The following is a 27,376-nucleotide window of genomic DNA, read 5'->3' as shown; positions in this document are numbered from 1 at the left end:
CACTGAGTCTCTTTGTAATCTAGTCTGCCTCTAGACCTGCGGGTGTACCGTCTAGAGTTTGTTAATGCAGTGATATCCTTGTGGTCAATGACTCGAAGCTTGAGCTTGCCACTACTGAACAGCAAACTTTGAAGAAATCTCAGTGTTCAGCACTTTGCTTGATTGTCAAACCAAAAATCCAACTTGCGAAAACCTGTACGGGCCTAGGAGAGTCGTGTGTCACATCTCCCCATGGGCACAAGGAGGTGGCGCTGCAGTCTAAATGCTGCTCTCATGCAGACAACACACGAGTCACGAGTGCTTGTGTTCGTGTGTTACAACATTCATTAGTGTGCTTTCCTGCGTGCTTTATTTGTGTAAAATAGTGTGCTTTTATTTACCATATTGTTTTGATATTTAATGTTCTGTAATTATCATGTTTTGATGTTTTAGGTGGTATTTCTATAATGTAGAGCTGTTAACTTTGTTAAAGTCTTGGAAAAATGAATTTATAAGCATAATTTTGGGGGCTCAGAATCAATTATTTGGTTTTCTCTTATTGGAAAAATAAGAAAAAAATAGTTCTTGAACTATTTGGTGTTTGAACACATCTTTGGAACGAATTGAGTTTGACAACCAAGGTATCACTGTACACACAAATAAAAAATACACATTTGTACTTTTCTCCCTTCTGTGATACAAAATGTCAACACATTACCCGTATTGTTTTGTTACCTTACTTCGTTCACTTGACCATGGGGCTGGTAGCTTTTTGTGCATGATTGCAGAGACAGTAGAAGAATCCGAGTGGTGGAGTTAATTTTAACTTGGGCTGTTAACCTCAAGGTCAGCAATTCGAAACCACCAGCCACTCTGCAGGAGGAAGATGAGGCTTTCCACTCCTCATAGAATTGACAGTGTAGGAAGCTCACAGGGGCAGTCGTCACAGACCCTGTCCAGTCGGGTTGCTAGGAGTCAGAATTGACTGGATGGCAGTGAGTTTAGTTTTTGGTTCTCAATGACAGTTATCCTGATTATTGGAACAGCATCATCATTTTCCTGTCATATGGATTTGCCTCATAGGTTCTAGGTCCGTATTGCTGATCATTTAGCTTACTTGTAATCTGCTATGATGAATAGTCCATTATTTTACATATCAAAAGGACAAGTTTTACATGGATTCCTTAGAAGAGGAATTGCTGTGTCAGAGGGCACCTGCTTTTGTCATTGTGATAGTATTATATCCTTTGATGGGCTGTGTCAGGTTTTATGCTTGCCGGTCATATGGTCTTATCCTCTGGTCACGCCAGTGGGGTTGATTGATTTAGCAAGTTAACTATATCAGATGCTCAGGTGAATTTGAATCTTAAATAAGAATAACTTTTAGTACAAATAATGCCCATGAAATGTTTAAAAATTTTTATTGCCATATAATTCATGTATCATACAGTTCAGTAGTTCAGTCATATTAAGAAGAGTTTTACAATCATCCCTACAATCAATTTAATAATATTTTCTTGTTAATTGTTGTTAGATGCACCCCCACAAGCGCCCCTTACCTCCCCTGCCATCCCTAGGTAATTATTAACCCACTAACTGATTTGCCTTTCCTGGGTTTTGTACACAGAAAAAAACATGCGAAACCCAGAAACAAACAACCAAGAAACTGAGTAACAATGGCGAACTAAAACAGAGAAAAACCTCAATTAAAAAAACGCAACCAAAACAATAGTGAAAACCAGAACAAATTTTAAGTGGTTTGAAAGGAAGATCGAATGATAAGGGGTCACATTTCAGTCTAACCGCCTCTGCCATAATAGACTCGACAGTGCTCTCTGTTTGACAGCGAATCTATTCACACCGCTGGACTACAGTCAGAGGCTAACGGGAAACAACAAATGGATTTTGGGCATCCACTCTGATCCTTAAAGCAAACCCAACCTCACTTCCTTTGAGTTGATGCCACTCGTAGTGACCCTTTAGAACAGGGTAGAATTGCCCCTCTCAGTTTCAGACTGTACGGGAATAGAAAGCCCCCTCTTGTCTCCCATAGACCGTCTGGTGCTTTAGATGCATAACCCATGCATAACCACTACACCACCAGGACTCCGTACTGTCATTTATTACCTGCAAGCTGGGTGTTTAGGATTAAGCTCTGATACCATTCCCTCGCCCACATTTGGATTTTATTATTTACAGTCCTTGGATCACACAGGCTGGTGTGCTTCTTCAGTGTGGACATAGTTGATACCACCCTTGTATAGCTGCTTGTTTTGAGACAAGCTTTTAAGACCCCCAGGTGCTATTCTGTCTAATAGCATGGCACCGTAGAATTTTTTTTCACCACATTTTGCTCTCTTCCGTACCCATCTTTTCAGTGGTCTCTCCATGAGGGTGAGTACTGAGTAGACCTATAAAGTTTTGTATGCCTCTTGTGCCATATAATGTAGGTTTTTTTAAAATGTAACTTGAGTTTTGATAAAAGTGTGTAGATTTTCTTGTTTAAATATGAAAACATGAGGGTTATTTTTCATGGGATGTTTTGTGCTTCTTTGTGAACGTTGGGTTTATGAAATTGTTTCTAGTTGAAAAATCTCGGAATCTTTGCTGATTTAAAAATGACCTGATTTTTTTTGAGCTTTTCACTTTTTTTAGACATAGATTCCCACCTTTATTTGATCCACTATTCCCTCTTCAGAAAAAAATTACTCAGCACCCTCCTGGCGAGTGCTTAAAATTTCTGTACAATAGTGCATGATCTGGGATAAAATGTAGATGTCTGTTTTTGTAGCCTGCCTGATCCTTTGGGATTGTTCAGCAACTCCCAGGAGGCAGTATCCCCTACTTTGGGAAACACAGAGTTAGTCTTTGAGCCAAAGGTAGATTGAAAAATTTTAAATGATTGGGAAAAAAGTAATAAGCCTTCTTATGTCATGTCAAAATGATGGTGCCCATGTGTGACGTGCTCATGGCCCAGAGCCACATTCAGCCGTGCACATGCTGCGTGTGGTTGGCTTTTACCTCCCAGACCTCACCATGGGACAGCCCAACAGTTGCTACAGAGCTCATACAGGTTCGCGATCACCCACGTATTAATTCCACTTGTTTGTGCCTGTGGTGTAAAGACAGAAGATTTTGGTGTGTAAATGAATGTTTTGTTTTGAACGAATAGTTCATTGTGGTCTTTCCCCATGGTTTTCAGCAGAGTGAGCACTATCACATGGCACTTCCCGTCTTCGTGTGATTTTAAGTGTTCGATGTCGTCAGGAGGGATAGCATCATGCAGCCTGCCCAGTGTTCTGTAGCGTGTATGTAATCCTCTGTGTGCACTTCGCAGAGTCTGATGAGCAGCAGTAAAGAAGAGATGCGTGAGCTGGCAGCCCTGTTTTACTCAGTGGTGGCATCGACTGTGTCTGGGAAGGAGTTAAAGTCAATGTTAGAACAGCTTATAAAGACTACAAAAGATAATCACGTATGTTACCAGTTGTTTCCTCCTGTCCTCTTATGGGAGAATAAGGATTTATAAAAGCACCTAACTTTTTTTGCTTTTGTGGTTGCATTTGTAGTGTGCTTACAGACCCCTTGATTTTATATGAGGGGAATTCAAAAAGTTTGTGCAGAAATGTCATGATCCTTTCCTTCTGTGTTCCACACACTCTCTGATGACGTTGTCCAGGTTCAATGAGATCCTATATTGACTCAGTCACTCCATTCACCAAATTCCAGTGCCTTGTCTGTAGGTACTGCTATGTAGTGCCACATATCCAGTGGTGAGTACCAAGAATCTCTCGTGCACTATTTGGTGCTCCGATATGTTAGTGCTGCTTAATTTCCACAAGCACCACGGCCTGCCATTGTGGAACCATGTGTTGTATCGCTTGCATTGTGTTTGAAGGAATTAGCAACTAGTAATAGAGACAGCCTATTGTAGTTGTTGGCGTTAAGGAGAAATGATATTGGAAATTTGAAAAAGTAATATAAAAAGTTAGGAAATGTGTAAAGCTAGAAGAAAACATGGATTGTGTAGGGACAGAGGAGATATATGAGAGACACTTCAATCAGATTACACATGGGTGTGGGTTAAGAGATCTAAATCTTTAGGTGAATCAAAAATCAGCTTTACCTGTAGAATCCTCTGTCTCAGGAACTCAGGGTTTCCATGGTCTGCAAGCCTGATTCGTTAGTACCCAGTGGTCATTTTGTTCTTTAGCCTTGTGATCCCTCAGGAGATGTCTGGAATAAACATGTTTTAGTTGAATTCTCGGCATGAGAAAGAGACAAGACATGCTGTTATGTTGTTCAACCCAGAGCCCAGAGATACAGCATGGATCCTTGCTTGCCCTGGGGTTCACAGTGGGAAGATACTTGGCTAAAAAGAAGCTGAGAATGGCTGAGCAAGCGGACCTGGGGGCCAGTGCTGGCTGTCTGCCGGAACAAGAGGAGCTCATTCGGAGTGCCACAGAAACAATAGGTAACTCGTGATTTGTGCGGCCTTAGATCTCAGTGTTTCGGCTATGTTGAAATTTAATGTAGCATATTTAAAGGCATGAGAGTTGCCTCAAAAATTTACTTAATGCTATGTAAATTCCACATTTTTAATAACAATAAGACCAACCTACTTTTTTCCTATACTTTCCCCCAGATGTGTTTCTAGTTAATAGAGATTCTGTTAGGGACAAAAACTAAATAGCAAAAGGGAAACTACTCTATGCCCTGTAGCCCAGATGTTTCATTGCTGAATAAATGTTGACAAATCATCCTCTAGAAGATGTCTTCGACTTGAGTTTTATTTTTTGTCTTTAAAGAAAATCTGGAATACATCCTTGGTACATTGAATCTTGAGGGTATGCGATTCTCCATTCTGTCTGAATGTGTTCACAGGCTCGTTCTTAGACAGTACATCACCCATCCTGGCAATTGCTGCCTGCACTGCACTGGGTGAAATTGGCAGAAATGGTCCGCTCCCAATCCCCAGTGAGGGAACTGGCTTTACCAAATTGCATCTTGTTGAAAGCTTACTAAATAGAATACCGTCCAGCAAAGAAACAAACAAGGCAAGTCTTTCTTTTTTTCTTCCCTCTGGAATTCTATTCATAGATATCTAAAGGAGCAAAGTCAAATCACAATGGGGCTAGATGGATTGCATAGTTTTGGGAAAGCGGTGAGTTGTACATATCTTAGTAAGTCCACTGTTTGGCAAGCAATTCCAATTTGGGCTCTCTAGTATTTTCTTAAGAGTAGGATATGCTATTAAAAGTATCAGGGTTTTTTTGTGGTCACACACCATATTAAGTAGATAATAAAATATCGAGTAGCCTTTTTTCAAACCAAATCTAAGTCACCTCCTAGTACGGAGTAGACACACATTTACTTGGGTGAAATGTGAGGCCTAAAGAAAAGGTACTGATGGCTCTTGAGCAGAATGGCTTTGTATCTCTCCTGCTCAGCCAGAGCTTGCTAGAAAGGATACGTTATGGGTTGGTAGGCACTTTCTGAAATTGGAGGTGGAATTGCTTCTGAGCCTGAAGCTGCCGACTCACTCAAATCTTACCTCTTACATCTAGATTGATACTAAGAAAGCTGAGTTATTAGTAAGCAGTGTGAGCAGTTAGTGAGGGAAAGCACCTTTTGAGCTTTCTAGGTTTAAATTAATACTTTCATGGAGTAACATTCTTTGAAATGAAGAACCTTAGCTTTGAAATGTAACATTTAATTTTTTTAGTCATTTTATTGGGGGCTCATACAACTCTTACCACAATGAATTGTAACATAATTTTGCAGAAAAAGAATTTATTAGATGTTTAATACACAATAATCTTATTCTTAGTTCAGCTATTGATTTAAACTGTAGTTTTTCTTAGCTATTACTAATTAATCATCTCTAGCCGTATTTGAGCACTTGGAATGTGCCAAGCAGCAGTGTAAGTGCTTTACATACATGCCCTACGTGAACTGCTTCTTCCACACGTCTAGCGAAGTAGTCGTTACCTTTGTTTTTCAGTATAGGAAAGAGTCATGGAGAGGTGAAATAATTTGCCTAAGGTCACACACCTTAAAGGGTAATTAAATGGTGGAGCAGTGACTTAATTGTAGGCCCTGAGTCTAGAACTGACCTCCCTGTTGAAGTTTGAAGGATAAAAAGCTTAGTTGTAAGCTTGTTTTCTCTCTCTCTCTCTCTCTCTCTCTTTCTCTCTTTCTTTGGCATCCTTTATCAGTTTTATGCCTTTCTGCCTCTAGTGCCTCAAAGAGTTTAAGAGATTCTATAATATCGGATACTTTCACAGAAAGTTAGCAATAGGTACATTAGTTAGAAAAGGCTACCTCTTCCTATCACTTTATTTTTGGGAAAACTATTTTGGGGTAAAACATATATATATGTATATTTTAAGAAGATCATTTTATTGGGGGCTCTTACAGGTCTTATAACAATCCATACACCAATTGTAGCAAGCATATTTGTACAGTATATTATGTTTGACAGAAAAACCTTTGCTTTATTCTTTCAGATGAAGGAACGAGCAATCCAAACTCTGGGATATTTTCCAGTTGGGGATGGAGAGTTTCCTCATCAGAAACTCCTCTTGCAAGGGCTGATGGATTCTGTGGAGGTATTTATATTGCTATCTGATTGCTAGTCCTTAAAACAAGGGGCATTTATGTTGAAGTATTTTTTTTATATTTCAAACTTTGTATTCATTTATGCATAAGTACTTATTGAAGTGTCAACCCTGGCCTGATCACTGTTCTAGTCATATTATGGGCTACATTATCTAGGTGGGCAAGTCCCTATAAACATTGTGTTTCACATGTGGTGGGGGGTAGAAGGGGAAGCCGATTCTGTCAGCTCGATGTAGGGAGTGGCTGGGAGCTGGGCTCCAGTGGCTCTCCTGTTTGATGACAGGTGACTTTTGTCCTCGATGCCCAATGTGGTAGGGAAGACCTACACAAGTCGAGAACCGTCTTAACGCAGCCTGGTCTGGCCCCTGCCTGCTGTAGCTTTGATTCTTGTCACTCACGTTTTTATGCACCAGCCTCTTCGACCTGAGATTTTTAAAGCCCCTGCTTCTTTTCCTCCGGTTGCTGCTGGGCTGCTTGCAAGCCTTTCCCTCATCTGCAGACTAGGCTGGAGTCTTGGCTTGTGTGCCCCTGACCCCTGTGCTTTCTCTGCACATCATTATCACCGTTTCCCATGCCCACTCGACCCATGGCAGAGTCTATGTTACAGGTGTTCAACAAGCATGCTTGGTAAAGGTCAGACTTCATCAGTATTCACATGCACAGGAGGCAGGAGGACCACAAAGGAAAGGGCGGTGGGTGTTGCCTCAGAGATTCGGGGCAGGTTCTTTGGAGACACTTTTGTTGGGTTTTGAACAGTGGGCGAGAGGGGAGGCAGAGGGCTGAGGGGTGGATCTGTGCTGCCAGCATTTTGGTCCTAAGTTCTTAATTCAATTAGTTTTACAATGAAATTTTTTGAAGTTGACTTAACTCCACCAGGCCACCACTTGATATCACGACGTCTTTATCGTTTCAGGAAAAGCTTATGAAGTCCACTTTGAGGTCTCATAAAGATCCCTGAGAGTTTCCGTCTAATTTTGTTTAAGTGAACAAACACTTGTCTGGATTCTTAACTTGTAATTGAAATAATTATCTTTAGAGTTTAGAAAGATCAAATACATGAACAGCTAGAAACTGGAAAATAAGATGGAACAATTAAAGTTTAAAAATGAAAAAGAAAATAAATAGCATGATTCAGAAAAACAAAATATCTTAATCAACAAAGACCAAGTTTTAAAGTGTTTTGTTGTCGTTTCTGTGAACGTTTTTCATCTGGAAAGTGTCAGACATACTGAAAAATCCAGTGAGTCATAATAGAATGCGCCCCTGTGTCATTTCTTATTTTTGCTTAGTGTTTCTTTTCTGAGGATGAGGAGTCCGGCATGGGCTCGGAAAACATATTCAAGCTATTATTACGTTCCCTTTGCGGAACTCTACCCTGCTCTTGAGGGCCAGCGAGTTAGCTGAATGCAAGCCAGAAACCAAAAAGAAAGTATTCTGATAAATTAGACAGTAAGCTGCTGCCTGTGTGTAGAAATGAATGTTTTGTGGATGTGTGTTTTCTCATTCCTGGCTGTTGCTTTCCCTTGTTGCAGGCCAAGCAGATAGAACTTCAGTTCACGATAGGTGAAGCCATCACCAGTGCGGCGATAGGAACTAGTTCTGTGGCTGCTCGAGACGCCTGGCTAGTGACTGAAGAAGAATACACTCCTCCCACTGGTACCGAATACTTAGCTTATCAATTTATAATCATCAAAAGTAACCCTTGTCTGTTTGCTTGGTCACATCGGAAGCACATACACAATGCACACACATACTGTTCTTCAAAGATTTATGTCTGCCTTAGCAATTTGATTCAGTTTAGAAAAATCGTTGAATAAAGGAGAAGGAATCATGAAATTATCAAGAGCTTTTTAAAATTCTCTGGCAAGTGGACAGGGGAGTAAGTTACAGATTATTCTTCAAATTTGTGCTCTTTAGCTGGGGATTGGTGCACTTGTTTACATGCTCTTCCAAGTAGCCCAACCGGGTTTCAGAACTGTTCCCCCTTTTCTTTTCAAGATTCTTCCTCAGTTTTTTTCACTGCCTCCTAGGTCTCCATGCTCTTCATCAGTGTTGGGCTATCTTTACCTTCCGTCAACGTGTTGATGACCTTCAGATTTCTGTCTCTCCCACAAAACCAGTGTTAAACTGTGGGCTATTTTTCAAACCACTTACTAGACATTTTCACACCAAAGTCTCGCAGTTAACAATATTTCTGGTTGTCTAACTCTGAAATCCTTCACCCTCTATAAAGCGTTTGTCTTCTTTATGCCCCTCCATTTTCCCTATCTTGGTTAATGATGATATATATCCTTTCTACTCAGTTATCCATGCCTAATGCACAGAGAGAAGAGAAAAAGCTCCAGGTTGAGCCTGGGAAGATAATGATAGTCCTCCACTGCCGTTGAACCGTTCTGGCTCACGATGACCCTGCAGGGTCTCCAGGGCACTACACATTTACTGGAGCAGGGAGAAGAAACCCTGATGGCCTAGTGCTTACGTGTTGGGTCGCTAAGGGCAGCTGCTCCAAGCAAGAAAGATGGGGCTCTGTATTCCTGTCAAGAGTTACACTCGTGGACACTCATAGGTTCAGTTCTACTCTGCCCAATACAGTTGCTGTGAGTCAGAACTGCCTCGACTTGATGGCAACGAGTTTGCTTTGGATTGGAGCAGATGGTTTTGCCTTTCGGACCTTAGAGCAGCAGGTGGGCATTGAACCACTGACCGTCCGGTTAGCAGTCCAACACTTACTCTGCAGTGTCACCAGGGCTCCCTTTGTAGTTCATGAAAACTGAAAAGAGTGCGCACAAGAAAGACGTTTAAGAAGCGCTTGTGGAAGGGCTTGGGTTTTGGCATTAACCATTCACTTAATCAGGAAGAATGAGTGGCAGGCAGTCAAGGGAGTGGTGGTTCTCATTTCCCTTTAAAAATGATTGAAATATGTTTTCTCACATCTTTTCTATTTCAGATAGTGATAAATCTTGAATTTTGCATTCTCTAATAAAATGATTTCCTCAGACCCCTTTGGCATCTTGATTTTATTTCCTTTGGGGTCAAAGTAATCATTTACGTGTGAAACTTTTTCATAGTCACAAATGACTGATTTTATTTGTAAATTAATTTAGTATATACTTATTAAGTACTTATTATGGCTCAGAAATGGTTCTAAGTGCTAGTGCTTGATAGAGAAATGACCAGACAGTAAAAAAAGCCCTACCCTTCATGGAGCTCACATTCTAACAGGCTACAGACCAGGGACAAAAGAAGCAGGAAGAAGTAGGCAGCAGCTAACAGATAAGAAGTCCTATGAAGACAAGTAAAGCAGGGGATGCTGTGGGCCGAATGTGGATGGTCTTGATTCATAGTGCTGAGGGAAGCCGCTCGGCAAGAGGATGCTAAATGAAAGGCCTGTTGTGGGTGTGGAGGGAGTGAGCTGGCTGGAATTCTTGGGGGCGAGCACTCCACGTGTAAAGGCCCTGAGACGGGGGTTTGTTGGAGGGCAATTTGCCGGGAGCAGAGTGAGTGAGTATGGGAGAGGGAAGATGAGATCATACCTTGTGGAGGTTTTGTATAAAAAGCAATTACAAAGTTGAAGAGAGAGACAATCCGACTTCCATGTTGAAAGGTCATTCTAGTGCCGTTTGGAAAATAAATAGGTGTGGAGCCAGGGCAGAGGCAAGGTGCTGAGCTAGGAGGCTGCTGCGCTGTCCCAGGTGAGACATGATGGTGACTTGAACCGTGGTGAGGGACAGCAGGGAGGTGGTGAGACGTGGTTGGTGAAAATGTTTTGTATGCATTGCCTACAGGAGATGTGAGCAGAGTCAGGTGTGACTTCAGAGCTTTTGTTGGGAGCAGCTGGAAGAATGGAGTGGTCATTGACTCAGCTGTGGGGGCAGATTACGGGTGATGTGGATTTGTGAAGGAGGAGCAGGGTGGGTGCGAGGTAAAAACTCCTTCACTGGGTGGTTTTCCTCCTCGTGCACAGCAGTGTTGAGACCTCTCACCACTCCCCTGACCGGGACTGATCGCCTCATTTATATGGTTAAGAGTCGCATATATGCTGGTGGAGTTCCAAGGAATTTTGGGTGAAGCCTAAATATTTGGGAATGTCATGTTAAAGATAGTATCGAATGCCATGAAATTAAGATGTGTTCATCAAGGAAGTGAGAGGTCCACCACTTGAGTCCTGGAGACTCCATTGTCGAGAGGTTTTGAAGATAAGGCGAAACCAAAAGAGGACACTCAACGGTAGTAGTTAGAGAGGGGCAGCCATCCCACCGAGTTATGTCCTCGAGAGAAGAAAGTTTATGAAGGGCAAGGGGTGGGAGTTGGGACCAACTGTGTCAAAAGCTGCTGACTGATCAGTTAAGATAAGACTTCGTACCATAATTGGTGACTTTATGGCTGATTCCCGTGGTGATATAGAGGTTTGAAGTGGGCTCAGGACAGAAATAAGAGAAAATGTAGACTAAAGATAGACAGCGGCTTTTAAAAATTTTCATGTAAAACTGGTTCTTAACTGGGGAGAGTGTGCCTCTGGGGACACTGGACAGTATGGGACTGTAGGGAGTTGGCTCTGGGGGTGTCCTGTCTCTGCATGGGAGCGAGGAGTACTGCTCACCACCCTACAGTCCTGAGAACAGCTCCCCAACACTCCTTTACCCAAAAATGTCAGGCACAGTGGTGAGGGTCAGGCAGTCTGAGATAATAAAAGAAGAAAAAGGAGAGATTTATGGTAGCTAGAGGTAAAAAGTGAAGTCAGAAGAGGTTTATTGGTTTTGATTTGGCTAAGAGATAGAAAGAACTAGTAGAGAATTTGTTAAGACTGGAGCTAGTGGGGACAATTTTTCAGTGGAAATAAAGTTACCTGAATACCTATAAAGTTATTTCACTTTTGCAGGGCTCTGAAATGATTTATTCAGCAACTTGTTTAAAAGCTTAGTTTAGATTTCCAGACCTATTTAGGTTTTAATATATAAATGTTGGTGTGTGTGTGTGTGTGTGTGTGTGTGTGTGTGTGTGTGTGTGTGTGTGTGTGTGGTGCTGTGGTATGTGTCACGCTGTGTGAGGCCTTGGCCTGGGTATGGGTATGTCTCCAAACCAGAGCCTCTCCTGTTTGTGAGTGTGTTCCAGATGTGTATTTGCTGCTCTCTCGTCAGCTCTGATCTCGGTGAGTGTGTGCATCTCAGATGGCACCTTCTCTTAAGTAGTCGTTTTAATCTCCAGGGTAGAGGATGCAGAGTAAATACTGATTTACAAGTAATTTTTTCAGGAAACTACTTTGAATTATCTTAATTGTTTCTCCTCTTCTCCCTAGGAGCCAAAGTGAATGATGTGGTCCCATGGGTGTTGGACATGATTTTAAATAAACATATCATCAGCCCCAACCCACATGTGAGGCAAGCAGCCTGCATCTGGCTACTTTCTCTTGTGAGAAAGCTGAGTACCCATAAAGAAGTGAAGGTATGTGTGTGTAACTGCACTAAGAAACACTTGTGTTTGAAAGGCAGGAAGGAAAGCATGGGCAGTGCGGGCCAGCACCGACCTGCGGGCCATTAACTAACACTGGACATTTTAGAATAAGCTGTGCACAGAGAAATTGATATGTATCGACTGGAAGAGGGTGATACTATTGAAAGAATGAAGTCGGAGGCGGAATAAGGGTCAGAGACTTAGTGGAAGGTCAGATTGCCTGATGAGGACCCCTTTTGGAGGCCTCGTCCTATGAGAGCACCATGGTTCGTCACCACTTTGGATGGTGACCTTCATCGGTCATGTGTTCCCCAAACAAAACTCCTGTTCCTCCAGATAATTAGCGTTTGAGTGTTAACATGCTCTTTCCCCCCTCTTCTTTTCAGTCTCATCTCAAAGAGATTCAGAGTGCATTCGTTTCAGTTCTGTCAGAAAATGATGGTAGGTGGCTGGTAAATATTTGATTTCTAAATTTAAAACTAGTATTTTAAATTTTGAAAACCTCTGGGTTATTGAATATAAAAGAAAATTAGTTTTGAGTTGTATGTTTAAAAGAAAATATATTGGTTTTAAGGATCATAGAAACACATTAGTGGTTTTTAAACAAAGCATCTGATTAGACTAGGGTAATTCTTTTAATGCTCTGTCTTTTCATGGCATGTGTTTGAGTTTTTAGTTAAAAAAGAAGCCAAGGCCTTTTTAGAATTAGAACTACTAAGTAATCGCTTTCTTTTACTTGTGATTACTTTTCTTATTTGTGATTTAAGGCAGGAGAGAACGAATCTATGCTGTACGTTTTAGACATTTAAATGGTAGCTTTGTTGTAAACATAGTCGTTTATTTTCCTTTAATATTTAGACAGTTTGATAATGGTGTGTTGAATTCTAATGAGGCTGTTGGATCGCTCTGATATGTACAACTTAAAATCTTCCGGCATTTTCCCTGTGCACTGTAGGTTACCGGTGGATGGTTTTCAGGTGTCTGTTGGATCTTCTATGAATGTAGTTCTCACTTAAAATGACTTTTGGTGTCATGTCCTCTGAGATGGTTTAATATTTTTTTAAAAACATTTTTAACAAAAGGTGGAATGATGGTTTCATATTATGGCTTTGATAACATTTTACTTGATTAAATATACAAATATTTTAATGTTTTAAAAGCTTTGATTTAGTGGCCAGTAGACAATGTTGCTTGGACTAACATCTTTTGTGTTTTGACTTTTTGGTAGAACTGAGCCAAGATGTTGCCTCAAAAGGCCTTGGATTGGTTTATGAACTGGGCAGTGAACAAGATCAACAGGAGTTGGTTTCTACACTTGTAGAAACACTTATGACTGGCAAAAGGTACGGCGGTGACCTTACCCATGTCTGATTTGAACACAGAGGCCATGCGCATGCCTATATTGAGAAAATATTCTAAAGAAGGAAGATTGAGCTTTCTGTTCTTGGACGGCATCTCTAAAGCGCACGTCAGGGCTGTAGATAGCTATTAATTGTGCAGTGGATGCTCTTCGCTGTAGAAACACACCAGTAGTTAAAGCATTGTATTAGAAAAATAGAGTAATTTGTTGGCTAAATAAAAAATAAAATGTGAAGATCGTGTGAGGAGTAATCATTCTTGTAGTCTGTTGCTGCTTTCCGTTGCCTTCTCTTCAAAAAGGATAGTTTTGTGAATATTTAATTCAGATTAATTTTGGGGGAATATCTTTTTTGATCTATTAGTTTATTCTAGACTCATTAAGTTGACTTTATTATTTTACACTCAGTTGGCATTGATAGACATTTTAATTTTGTCAGGTTGCAGGTGAATTGTATTGGTTAATTGAACATTAGTCTGAAGAGGTTGGGGTTAATAGAAATTTCTTGTTTTTGTTTAGGACTAAACATGATGTTTCTGGAGAGACAGTGGTATTTCAAGGGGGAGCCCTTGGCAAAACACCAGATGGGTAAGCATGCCAAATCCATCGGTCATTTACTGTAGACATCTTAAAATGTTTTCCTTTGACTTTGATAAGTGAAGTACCCTTGAAGCTGATTTTCATCTTCCAGGAGAAGATGTGTGCTAGTGGAGCTTAACTTTGATGGGAAAAGCCTATTATCTAAGAGTATCTTTTTTGGGGGGTGGGGGGTGAGCAGTTGGGAGAGACCGTCTTTGGCACGGAGATTTGTAGCCTAGAAATTTATTGGGAGGTGCCCTGAGGATCAGTACCCAAAGGAAGCAAGACTGAGTCAGTGACCAAGAAAGGAACTTAGTTGTGTGGCTGCCAACATTTAATGCCCACTCTCCCCTTAAGACACTCTGGGGCTGGCGCGGGGGAGGGACGGGGCCAGATCTCCATGTCCCCTCACTGGCTGTTGTCCCCCCTCATTGACTAGCCAGCAGACTTTCCAGTGTGCAGTGGATTGAACACCGGCTGATAACAAGGCGAGGGGTTCAAAGCCACCAGCTAGCTGCTTTGCTGGAGGGAGAAGAGGTAACCCACTCCAGCGAAGAGTTATAGTCTCAGAAACTTGAAGAAGCAATGTTCACCTGTCCTATAAAGTTTCTATGTGTTGGCATTTACTCTCCAGCACTGGGTTTTTAATGATAAGCAACTGTTAATGAGCTGGTCTGGGGGAGAGTATGACATTGGGCTCAGAGCAGTTCTGGCAGATTGACTGGACTGAGGACTGTCCAGCCTCGACAGTTGAGACGTGGATGGGTATCTAGTAACACTGCTTATTCATTATCCACGGCGCCTAGTTTTTTGGTGAGGATTTTTGATCATTTTGACAAAGCACCAGTTGGGCTTTGTCCCTTTGCTGTAATCCCTTTCCACTGTGCTTTGCACGGTAGTTTTCCTTTTGAGCATTGCCATCTCGGTCACCCCGCGGTGGCATTCTGCTCTGAGCCCTGCTTGGCAGCCAGCTTGTTTATCCTGTCGCTGAAGTCTTCTGCTCACGCTGCTTTCGCATCGCACGTTTCCGTTCTTCTTCCTTTGCCTGTAGATGACTTTTAGGCTTGTCATTAATGCTTAATGTTGTCTATAGCTATATTCCTGAAAGTAATGGTTCTTTTCTAACTGAAAACATTTTATGAACTCTCTAAAGTTAGTGAGTTTTTGCCACTTGTATTTTTAATGTATTTTTAAAAATTGAGAGTTAATACATATATCATTCCACAGTCAGTCACATCAAGCAGCATTGTACAGTAGCTGCAACATCAGTTTCTAAACACTCTTTTTCTTCTTGGACTCCTTGACATTGTTTCCCCTTTACCCCACCCCCACCACTTCTACCCCACCCCCACCCCAAACGGTTATTCTACTTGCGCCTCCCTATAGGTTCATCAGTCCTGGGTTTCATATACCGAAACCAGAAAAACATATCACACAACTTCAAGAGGGTGACTCCCAATGACATAACACTTCTGAGCCACACCCTAATATGAGCAAACGAAAAACAAACCAAAAATACAAAAATGTTGAAAACCACATCCGGTCCAGTGTGCATCCAAATGGGGGTCTGGTGGAGGAGTCAACTTGTATTTTTTGACATCGTTTTGTCCATAGTCGAGTTTTATTTAATGATGATTAAATAATGTGATACTAGAAAATTGGTGAAAATAAAATTGTACAAATCATTATACTTGTAATATTGATAATTTGTGTTTAGCGTGCAGATGGAGAAATACATTATTCCATATGTTTTATTCCCCTCCAAGCCAGGGTATTTCTACTTACAAGGAGCTTTGTTCTCTGGCAAGTGATCTCAGTCAGCCAGATCTGGTGTACAAATTTATGAATTTAGCCAATCATCATGCAATGTGGAACTCCAGGAAGGTAAGTCACTCTCACTGGACACAGTATATTTACTTTCTCCCCAAACTGTACCTTCTGTATCGGGACCTGTATCCATTCATCTACAGAGAACAGTTTTACATATCGGGGCCTGATTAGAGAGAGGCAGACCGCCAGACAGCTGGGCGCGTTGGTAAACCTAGCTGCCCAATAAACCTTGCTCTATCTAGGGACAAGGCTCGGGGGAGCATTTTGTGATCCTCTTACATTTCATATGTCAGTATTTCTCTGACAGATGTTTCATGGTCACTTCATCTTATTATTTTAGGGTGCTGCTTTTGGTTTTAATGTCATTGCCACCAGAGCTGGAGAGCAGCTGGCTCCCTTTCTGCCTCAACTAGTTCCTCGCCTTTATCGTTACCAGTTTGATCCCAACCTTGGTATCCGACAGGCCATGACAAGTATTTGGAATGCGCTAGTCACTGACAAAGCAACGGCAAGTATTGTGAACCTCGTGTGTTTTGAGCAGGGAGCCTCGGTGGTGCAGAAAGTTAATGTGCCTGGCAGCTAACCAAAAGGCTGGCCCTTCTAGTGTGCCTGGAGGGACCTCAGAGGAAAACCTGGTGGTTAGTTGCTGTTAAATGAGTCATTGAAAACCTGATGGAGTTCATTCAGTTCTATTCTGACACATGTGAGATTGTCAGGAATCAATAGATTTGATAACAGTGGGTTTTGCATGCTAAGGAAACACTGTCCCAGAGGCAGGGGATAAAGGAGTACTTGCTCCTCTGTGTACAGGAGGACTTCACAAAAGATGATGGAAACATGCCAGTCTCGCTCAATTCCATTTTTCTCTGAATTTTTTTTGAAATTCCCTTATACAACTGTACTGGTATTTATATGCATATACATGTCTGTGTGTGTTCCTGATATACTCATATATAATAAAGTACATGCATAGGAAGCCAAGTTACAGAGACCTCCTCCCTATATACAAACATCTCATGGAATTGCTTTAACGAGGCTAGGACGATAATTTCGTGGGATAGCTCCATCAGTTGGCATAACATAATTCATGAAGATGTTCTGCATCCTGGTTTAAAAGTGAGTGTCTTCTGGGTCTTAACAAGCTTAGGAGTGGCCATCTAAGATACAAAGGCTGGTCTTTCTTCGTCTGGCCCAAAAGAGAATGAAGGAAAACAAAACTCAAAGGAAAATGATATTTCATAGGACTAATAGCATATGATAAACCCATAGCTTTACTCGCGTGAGACTGGGAAGACTAGCTGCGGGCTGAGGTGCTTCCAGAGACAGGAAACGTGGTCCAGGGGCTTGCTAGGTAAGCGATTTGACTGTTGGTGGATTTTGCATTTTTAACTTTGTCTTTCATTTTCATCAGGTGGGTAAATACTTGAAGGAAATTCTTGAAGATTTGATGAAGAACCTTACCAGCAGTATGTGGCGGGTTCGAGAATCCAGGTACTCTCCTTGGAACTGCAACTAAAACTAGTCACATGTAGTTGGCTCCCCCTCCGCTCCCCGTTTTCCAATTTTTACTTTGTGCAAAAGGAATAAATAAAATTACTAAAAGACTTATTTCTGGGTGGGATGAGTTATCTTTATTTAACTCTGTAAACACAGGCTACTGTTTTTCTTAGGTTGTCTTAATTTGTGTAATAATGAAATCAAGGTAGACATCAGGAGCTGTTACTAAACTCTTAGGACATTGGAGGGAAGCAGTGAATAATGTATACAATTTATTCAGTGTCTACTAAGTGCCTAGCAGTGTGCCGGACCATAAGGGCTCAACTGAATAGGAAAAAGGTGACGCTGCATCTCAGTGGGATCATATTGTAGTTGTGGGGGAACATGTTTGGTGAATTCCCAGACCATCAGTATGTGAGATATTTGAGGTACCAAGGAAAGCGTCAGAGCTGTCTCTGAAAGGTTGCAGCTTTGAATGTAAGTAGGGCCTATAGTTGTGTTTGTTATGCATGTTTCATGGTAAAATACTGTGCTTTCTTGATCAGGTATTTGACACTAAATTGTTTATTTTCAGTTGTTTGGCTTTGAATGATTTATTGAGGGGAAGACCCCTAGATGACATCATTGATAAACTTCCAGAAATCTGGGAAACGCTTTTTAGAGTACAAGATGATATCAAGGTATTAGAGAAATAGATTTGTATTTATTTTGTGGACTACCTTAAACTTGAATTCTTAAAAGATATGTGATGCATATTTAAAAAATCAAGATGTAGACAATTTTAAGGGACTATAGTTTTCATTTTTAATCTTGATGTCCCTGTGAATTTGCAAGGTTAAGTATCTTTAGATCTAAATTGAATTGATTTTAAGAACATAGATGGCGCAAGCTTTCATTCAAGGTCATGACACTGTTGAGTATGGACAAATAATAGTTTTGAAATAATCTGGGATAACTTTACTTTGATAATTTTCACAAACTAGACTAGGCATTACTAAATAGCATGACCATTCTCTTTAAATTTTAGGTATTTTTGTATTTTATTAGAAGTAGGCACTTTTATTTTGCTTTTCGTTTTGCTCTATTCATTAGAAATGTAAAGCTTTTTATATACTTGCTTTTATAATATCTATAGGTTTTGTACTATTATCCCTTATAGCCATGTTTTTGCAAGGTCAAAATAACCTAATTTTAAAAAGAAGGAAAAAATCTGGTCTTATAATACATTTCTTGATGGGCAAGGAGCTTGATGAAACACCGTATTTTACCTGATTTTGAAAGTTCGATGTTGACCAAATGGTGTAAGAGTGTGAGGCAGTTAAATGTGCATTGTGGGATAGATGAGAATGATGTCATGTTTGTCTCTTTTCTAGGAATCTGTACGAAAAGCAGCAGAACTGGCTCTGAAAACCTTGAGCAAGGTGAGAATTCTGATCTCACCTTGGGAGTGGGGGAGGGGTTTGTTTTTTTATCAAAGGACAGTCACAGTGTCATTGGTTTCGTGTCACGGTTCACTATGAGAAAGGACATGCTATTACGATACTGGCATTTTTAAACAAACCCTAGTCTTTTAACTCGTCTCTGGGTGGTAAGCTTCTCTGGGTCTCTATGTGCTATGACTTGTGCTTGACCTTGAAGGACCCATGACTCCCTGAGTTCAAACAGCATCTATTTTGTTCTCATTCTTTTGGTACATCTGATAAACTGCTGTTCATTTATTTCTGCGGTTGACAAGTTATTTGAAACTAACTAGCATCCACTTGAACTTGATTTTACTGTGGTGCACCAGCTGCTTTGCATAGGTGGGCAAGCTTCCCATAAGTCACATGGTTTGAAGTAAGGCCAAATTATAAATCCAGGTGTTTCTGACACGGTGCTGCCACCCCAAACTTTTGATAGATTAAGCTGTCTCCAGAATGCTTTCTTGGTATCTTCAACCATTTTGTTCTTCGATTTGCCAATTAGAAGATGAAAATTGTAGCAAGGTTCCTGTTTATTTTAGCCATCCAAGGATAAAATCCCAGAACTCATTTTCCTGTGTTCCCTAATTGTAGCATAGAAAGTAGAACCACGTTTTACTTTCTGTGGATGTGAAAAGTAGACAGCATTCAGTCAAAGAAATACTTTGTTGAGTGAAGGTCGCTTTCACTAATCTTGCTCTTTGTGTATGAGGTTTGTGTGAAAATGTGTGACCCTGCCAAAGGAGCAGCCGGCCAGAGAACTGTCGCTGTCCTCCTGCCTTGCCTCCTGGACAAAGGAATGATGAGCCCTGTGACTGAAGTTCGAGCCCTCAGGTGGATATCAGTTGATGAAATGAATAGATTATTGAGTTTGTTTAGTTCCTTATCATTCAGGAAAAGTTGGGGTTTTTTTCTTGTTTTTTTTTTCACGGTCTCTTTTGCTTTATTTGTTAATTATCCAAATATAGGGAGAATCAAAAAGCAAACAAACCACAGCGGGCATGACTGGTTAACTGTCACGAGTTGGGTTTCTTTGAGTGTTAGATTTTTGGCAATGTGAAGCAGTGGGTTGAAGAGGCGTTACTAAGGAATCCGAGTGCATCTAGGAAAGGCTGTGCGGCCGTCTCTTTTGCAGGAACATTCTCTTGGGAGCCTTGCCTTCCAGCAGCATTTCCTGGTCTGCTTTGGCCGTGCTTCCAGTGTGTCCTGTTGATACCATCATTCTCTGCCCCCAGCAAGCACATCTTCCGTGGGGCTGCAGGGCTTCCAAGCCTGCTCATTAGCCGTTCACAGACTACCAGCTGCAGCACTGAAATATTTCAGAAATCCTCATGCATTGGAAGATATCTGGTTATTTTACCAGGAAAGAATAATAGCTTGTATGTATGTGTGCTTGTTTTCGAACTAGGGTATCTGTCTAGGAACCTTTTCTGTTCCATTATGACTTAAATTTTAAAGCTAGATCATATTAAAAGTACTAAGAGCATTTCATGATAGCTAAGTGGTTGGTGATGGAAAGTTTTATTGTGTATGTTTTTTAAGAAGGACTCTAATAATGCACAAGAATGATAAAGTGGGGATATTGTCATTTTATAATTTTAAATAGAACAAGCCTGGTAACGATCCTCTGTGACTCTTAAATGCACGGGGTGAGAACTGGGGAACTTCAAAATGCACGTTCTATACCGAGAGGCTCGAGCCCTGGGATCGCTTACACAGGGAGCCAGGCGTTGAGCGCATGCCGATGGGATGGAGTGGTACACCGAGAGCACCATCTCTCTTTGTTTTAAAAAAATTGAATCTGGGTCCAGTCAAGGCTGCATGTCTATACAGAGATGGAGGAACATGTTAATTAAGTGATATCATTGGAATGTACTCAATAAAAGACAGTTAAATGAAAAAAGAGCAAATAGGAGACTGATACAGAATGAAAAGAATTAAAGTAGTGAACAGTAACATATGGGTGGATTCTGAGTTCTAATCCAACGCACTTGACTCTTTTTTTCCCCACATTTGACTCTTAAAAGACACTTAGGAAATCATAAATTTGAGTATTCGATGATAGGAAATGTCATTAATCTTTTTTAAAGTAAAGTGTACTTCAATGAAAAATTCTTAGCTCTTGGGGATGCCTTCTGAAGTTTAGTTATAGGACATAGTTTCAAATACTGTGATGCAGGGAAAGTTGTATGCTTGTGCACCAATCGAGGGGTTACTGAAGACAACTAGAACAAAAATGCCCCACTACTGTCGAGTCAGCTCTCATTCACAGAGTGGAATTTTGCCCTGTAAGATTTCTAGGTTTACAAATCTTCATGGAAGCTGACGACCACATCTTTCTCCCACAGAGGAAGGTGGTGGGTTCAAAGCACCCAGCTTTTTGGTTGGTAGACATTTGCTTTAACCACTGTGCCGCCAGAAGAGTTAGAGTGGAACAGACTTGTTCAAGTTTCCTCAGTGACCTGGAAACCCAAATCATTGCCATCGAGTCAACCTCCACTTCTAGGGCCCATGTGCAGTAGAGGAGAGCTGCTCCCAGAGTCACTGAGGCTGTGAGTCTGTGTGGAGACAGACGTCTCTTTCTACCGCAGGGCAACTCTTGGGTTTGAACTGCTAACCTCATGCTTAGCAGCCCAGTGCATAACTCATACTCTGCCAGCGATCCTTTTCTTTGGCTGGGAGGGATATCAAAACTTATTTATGATCGTCTGCTTCCACGTACTTTTCATATGCTTACAATTTTTCTGTAAAGTTTGAAAACAAAGTGCCATCGTGATCAGGCTTTGTAACCATATACCTGAATGTGACAAACTGCAAAACATCTTCATGAGTGGACTTGGGAAGCTTCCTAATTTTTTTAAAAAAGTGTTCAGGAGTTGTATTCTGTGTGTCTACAGCATTAACACCCTTGTGAAGATCAGCAAAAGTGCAGGAGCCATGTTGAAACCACATGCATCAAAACTCATCCCAGCTCTGTTGGAGGCCTTAAGTGTATTGGAGCCCCAAGTTCTCAATTACTTGAGTCTTCGGGCTACAGACCAAGAAAAGGTACGTTGATGGCCTGGGTGAAGTAGTACTACGAAGGACAGCCTAGCTAAAATATTGATGGGCCTTTGAGTGTCCTCGTAGGCCTCCATAGTCTGTTTAGTAAGTTGAGGATTAGGAAACACAGATGCTAATCAGCATAGCCTCAGGGAAGAAGTGGTTCTTATGTACCTTACTTTTCTCACTTGTGCTGTGTGGACAGTGTCAGCTTCTCATACAAAGTAGTTGTAAGACTGAAATACCATTGAAGCTGGGAAATCCTTTCAGGATCCTTGAAAGCACTAAATGCATAATACTTCGATACAATTTTTAAAATTCGGACATATTAAACCCACTGCCATCGAGTTGATTCTGACTCCTAGTGACCTTATAACAGCCTCTAAGACAAAACTGACTCCGGAGAGTTCACAAGTTCGTAATTATTATGGGAGCAGACAGCCTCGTATTTTTCCCATGGAGCTGCTACTGGCTTTGAACTGCTGACCTTGTGGCTAGCAGCCCAACATTTAACCCACTGTCCCACCAGTGCTCCTTTTAAAGGCTAGATAGAAGTCTAGTTAGTGTGTTCTTCTGTTTAATGGATGGAGAGCTGGAGTCCCTATGGACTGGATATTTTACCCAAAGCCGTCCTTACATCCTAGGTTCTAACTGCAATTACTTTCCAAGTATCATCTAAATGTTTTACCTACTATGAAATTCTACCTCTCCTGATAAAATTGTTGAGGGATGTCAAAAGAAATTAGATCTTGACTTAGGTTTGACTTTGTTATGTCTCCAAAGAAAAAGAATTTTTTTTTTCCAGTTTGGAAGGAAAGTGCTTTTATGGAAGTGTATGTTGGGGGCATTGTTCCTCATTAAGTGAAAGCCTTGAGTGACTGAGTTTGTGTTCTTCAGGCTGCCATGGACAGTGCTCGGCTCAGCGCTGCCAAGTCTTCTCCCATGATGGAAACGATCAACATGGTGCGTGTCCGAACCTCCTGGTAAAGTCGGTCTGCTTATCAGGTCAGATTACTGACGCAGAGATTTCAGGAAGGAATCAAGTAACCATTGAAACCTCAATTTTTATAAAGTATTATTTTTTATTCTTATATCACATTACTAAGTGGAATAAATTAATTTCCAAATACTAAATCAATTACTTCAGGTTTGTGTTACCAAGAAAGATCAGTTATTAATCAATCACTCTGCAAGCCTATATCTGCATCTGTATATTTGTCTGCCTACTTGGAGAGGCTCGAGAGTTCTCGCGAGGTAGAAGCAGGGAGGCGGGAGCTGGGCTGGAAGTGTGCAGGAGGCAAGCAGCATGACACGGAGGCGATGAGAGCTGGACACTACGGATAAGTTGTTGGAGTCACAGAAAGGAATGTGCCAGAAAGGGCTGCTTTCCCTTAAGGTTCTAATTTCTAAAGTTTCTGGAACCGTGGTTAGGAGGCATTTCAGCAGATCCTCGGTTAGTGATTAACGGAGACCTGAGTGTCGGGAATTGTTTTACTGAGCATTTCATCTAGGGGCTGGACACGTGAAGTAGCTGTCTCCGAGAACTTACTGGATGAGTGTTGCTGCATGTGCTTATGTTGTTGAGATGATAAGCCTTCCATAGGAAGTCAGAACAGTAGTTGGAGTGATGGTCATTCATGGAATACATGCTACTGAATTTTCAAAACTGGAGTCAGCAATACCGTAGGGTAATTCAACTAAGAAGTTGGCATGTATAGGTGGTTTGATAGGGTAAACCTACAGACAAAGGTCATTTTTAATATACACAGCAGGCATGGATGGATAAAGTGGAAGTGAACCCCATAGGTCCCTTGTGTTAACAATTATTCTTTCCCTATAGTAAGTGGATGTATTTATTACCTTCATTTTTAATATTAGAACATTAAAAAATGGAGTGGTGGGTTTACCATGGAATCAGCACAATCAAAGGAGTGTCTGTCCACTGCATGCATGTTTGACATGAGCGCCCTGTGATTGAAGATGTGGTCTGAGTGGACACCCTTCTCAGACTCACCTCGATATTTGTGCTTTTCCGACAGTGCCTGCAATACCTTGATGTTTCCGTGCTGGGTGAGCTCGTTCCTAGGTTATGTGAGCTGATCCGAAGTGGTGTGGGTCTGGGAACTAAGGTAACCAAGTGCCTTGTTTTTGTTGTCTCCCCACCCCTCCCGCCCCCAAATAAAGTGTGCATTTCTTTAGTTTTTGGCTCCAAAATATATACTAATCATCATTTTAAAATTTATACTTTTCCTCATAAGCTTATCAACCATTTGTTTTTATGGTTGCACTAATAAAATTAAAACTTATAACTTATTCAGAAAATAGAACATGTAACTTCTCCAGTGACTATTATTTTGCTTTTCTCGGTGAATCTGTTCTCTGGTAGCCAAGTACAAGCACATGGCATCTCCAGGCCCTGGGTCAGTGTCAGTGACTGGCAGTGCTCGTTCAGGCAGAGTTTTCTTGATGGTGATTAGTGTTTTCGCTAGGGATCAGCAGGTGTCTAGATAGAGAAAAGTGATTTCTCAGACACTTCTCTTTCTTAATTTAAAATTTATATTATCCCTTTTTAAAAACAAATAGCTCACGTTTTTTTCACATTATAAATTAGCACTTGTTTGTATTTAAAGTGTTTTAGCATTTGTAGGTCAGAAGAAAGTTAGAAATTGATGATTGCCATGTATTTACTACCCAGAGATAATTACTATCAGTATTTTAGAATATTTCCTTCCAATCTCTTTTCTGTGCATGTCCTCCAGTGGCCACGTGATCCCAAAGTAGGTGATGGTATCCCCTGGGTGTGCTGGAATGATCAAGGGGGGCTGCAAAAGCCCAAGCCCGCACTTTATCTTGGATTATGGTCTACTGTACACTATTTTTTAGCTGCCATGGTACCAAGTAATTTTTTTCTGTAAAGGGGTAGCAGGCCAAATGTTTGGGAACCTACACTATATTACACACACACACCCTCTAAGGTATGTATGTAGCATGATGTATTTTAATCCATCATGGACACACCCAATTTTTTCCAGTTAATTTATATGAAAGCACTCTGATTCATATCTTTAGAAATAGCATTGCCTTTTTTCTTTGATTCCGTTTCTATAACTGGAACTAGAACAAGAGTGGATTAGGTGATGTGTTACCCTTCCAAGAGATTGTATCAATTTTCTTTCTTTCTTGAAACGTATTAGGGTACCTGTCTTAATACTTAATACTTAATCTATGGAAGTGAGAAAAATCTTTATATTGCTAATTTAAAGAACGGGTTTCCCTCTTCGAGATTGAAGCCCAGAGGAAGTTTTAGGCTTCATGTGCTCCTAAAGTGAGGGTGTACTAGCTGGAGCACTGGGACCGTCATTTAGACCTCTGCTTTGTGACCCTGTAGGGAGGCTGTGCCAGTGTCATTGTGTCACTCACTACTCAGTGTCCCCAGGACCTGACACCTTACTCAGGTGAGTTTGTCAGAATCGCGTGTGCTTATGTTTTTGCAGGGGTTTGTCTTTTGTGACAAGGTTTGTGTGTATAATAAATGAGAGATAAGATTTTAAAAGAACAAATATCTTTCATGCTGTCTGTTCACTATTTCCCCCCTCCTGCCCCACTCTCATTGTTCTCTTTGCAGGAGGTACAGGGGTCATGAGATTAGTCAGATTTTTACTGTTTTATTAAGTGTTTGATCACTTCTTAGCGGCATTGGGAGGTCAAAGTATCTGTAACTAACTCACTCTCACGCTGCATTTCCCTCTTCTTAGACAAGCTCCTGGATGGAGCTAATGAATGTGACATACCTTGCTCTCCTTTCCACATTGTGTGCTAGGAGCTAGTTAAGTGCTTCCTTTTGTCTCAGGTGGAAGGAAGCGCGGGGTGGCACAGGCATGGCATCCACGATTCCCAAGCTGCTGTGCTTGCTGTCGAGCAGATGTGACGTGCTTACATGGGTTTGGGTCCTGGGAGCAGTACCGAATATTTGGTCACTCAACTTTCAGGTCTGTTTCTTTATTCCTGATAGGTAAACTTATGAGTGCATTGCTTAGTGGCCTGACGGATCGGAACAGCGTCATTCAGAAATCCTGTGCATTTGCCATGGGCCATCTAGTTCGGGTGAGTTGAATTTGTTACGTAGTTAGTAAAACTCATTGATAATTATGAAGAAGTCACTAGAATTGTTACTTTTTCAGACCTCACGGGATAGCAGCACTGAAAAACTTCTGCAGAAGCTCAGTGGCTGGTATATGGAGAAAGAAGGTACCTTTCACTCACATTTTACGTTACTTCATTTTAGATTTTGGTCTAGGTTGATGTTAGGTAACATAGAGTTGGTTCTGACCCATTGCACCCTTATGCACAACAGAATGAAGCACTGGCCTGTCCTGCACCAGCCTCACAGTTGGTCCTGTGCGTACACCCATTGCTGCAGCCCCAGTGTCACTCTTGCTCCTTCAGGGTCTTCCTCTTTTTTCAGTGCCTTTCTCAAGCAGATTGTCTGTAAAACAATATGTATCAGGTTGTACCCTCTTAGACTGGTTCTCAAAGAGAAGCAGACAAATGAAAACCAAAGACTAGACTCAGCGCCACTGAGTCGATGCCGTCCCACAGCAACCCTATAGGACAGGCTAGAGCTGCCCTGTGAGGCTGTATCAATGTCGAGAGATTGGCTCCAGGAAATGCCTGATGGCATTTGTGTGCACTGGTGAGGTCCAAATTACTGGATTGGGTTTCCATAGTTGTAGGCGCTGACAAACCTCAAATCTCCATGGGTCAAGTAGCACGTTCCTGGCTCACAATGTCCTCTGTGATTTTATGTGTTTGCTAGAAACTTTTCTCACTTTATTTTGGTAGTTTGCTGTCGTTACGTTGAGTACCAGTCTAATTCGGACGTTTTACTCTTTAAATAGTGAAGATTTGAATATGGATTTTGATTTCTTCTGTTCTCTTCAGAACCCGTCTATAAGACCTCTTGTGCTTTGACTATTCATGCTGTTGGAAGGTACAGCCCTGATGTGCTGAAGAACCACGCAAAAGAGGTTCTGCCTTTGGCATTTCTAGGCATGCATGAAATCACTGCTGATGAAAAATCAGAAAAAGAAGAATGTAACTTATGGACTGAAGTATGGCAAGAAAATGTACCAGGTGAGCAAATAGTGTCTAGGAAGGAAACCGGTTTCTTAAGACCCACAGCTGGGATTTCTTAGTCGTGTTCTTTATTCAGCAGCAGTGGCGGTTCAGTGATGTCTTCCATAGAAGGGAGCCTGGTTCAGTTACTGGTCAGGCTTCTAGCATAGGCCTCCCATCTGTTAGTGGAGACGTACATGCTGCTTTCACGCTGAGCAGACTGTAGTGGAGCCTCCACACTAAGATAGGAAGGCAGGCCTGGCAGTCTACGTCTGAAAATCAGTCACTGTCGTCCAATCCCGCTGTGCATGGGCTTGCCATGAGTTGCAGCTAATTGTACAGCAGTCAATGACATTAGTCTTCATTCACAAGCTCCTGTAGTTTCACTCCCAGGCCTTCAGAGGACACATGCCATTTAGTTTCAGACATTGCTAAGTGCTCCAAGTTG

The 27,376-nt window shown here is 41.4% G+C and overlaps 1 protein-coding gene across 6 annotated transcripts in view; it reads left to right on the top strand.

Moving 5' to 3' along the window:
- Positions 1-27,376, top strand: part of ECPAS (Ecm29 proteasome adaptor and scaffold) — a 99,931-nt gene that overhangs the window by 57,856 nt on the left and 14,699 nt on the right. For all 6 annotated transcript variants that reach the window (XM_075560312.1, XM_075560308.1, XM_075560307.1 and 3 more), the window contains 22 exons: positions 3,317-3,451; positions 4,288-4,450; positions 4,861-5,033; positions 6,486-6,587; positions 8,130-8,253; positions 11,894-12,039; positions 12,435-12,489; positions 13,277-13,391; positions 13,925-13,993; positions 15,751-15,868; positions 16,155-16,322; positions 17,226-17,305; positions 17,886-17,991; positions 18,685-18,732; positions 19,484-19,605; positions 21,669-21,819; positions 22,711-22,776; positions 23,853-23,942; positions 25,202-25,268; positions 25,826-25,917; positions 25,995-26,061; positions 26,755-26,946. In XM_075560312.1, coding sequence (XP_075416427.1) covers positions 3,317-3,451; positions 4,288-4,450; positions 4,861-5,033; positions 6,486-6,587; positions 8,130-8,253; positions 11,894-12,039; positions 12,435-12,489; positions 13,277-13,391; positions 13,925-13,993; positions 15,751-15,868; positions 16,155-16,322; positions 17,226-17,305; positions 17,886-17,991; positions 18,685-18,732; positions 19,484-19,605; positions 21,669-21,819; positions 22,711-22,776; positions 23,853-23,942; positions 25,202-25,268; positions 25,826-25,917; positions 25,995-26,061; positions 26,755-26,946 — 2,449 coding nt within the window. The remainder of the gene's footprint in view (positions 1-3,316; positions 3,452-4,287; positions 4,451-4,860; positions 5,034-6,485; positions 6,588-8,129; positions 8,254-11,893; positions 12,040-12,434; positions 12,490-13,276; positions 13,392-13,924; positions 13,994-15,750; positions 15,869-16,154; positions 16,323-17,225; positions 17,306-17,885; positions 17,992-18,684; positions 18,733-19,483; positions 19,606-21,668; positions 21,820-22,710; positions 22,777-23,852; positions 23,943-25,201; positions 25,269-25,825; positions 25,918-25,994; positions 26,062-26,754; positions 26,947-27,376) is intronic.

Source organism: Tenrec ecaudatus, chromosome 10 (assembly GCF_050624435.1).
Source record: "Tenrec ecaudatus isolate mTenEca1 chromosome 10, mTenEca1.hap1, whole genome shotgun sequence".
In the NCBI taxonomy this organism is placed as follows: Eukaryota; Metazoa; Chordata; class Mammalia; order Afrosoricida; family Tenrecidae; genus Tenrec; species Tenrec ecaudatus.
This window is presented reverse-complemented; position numbering and strand designations above follow the sequence as displayed.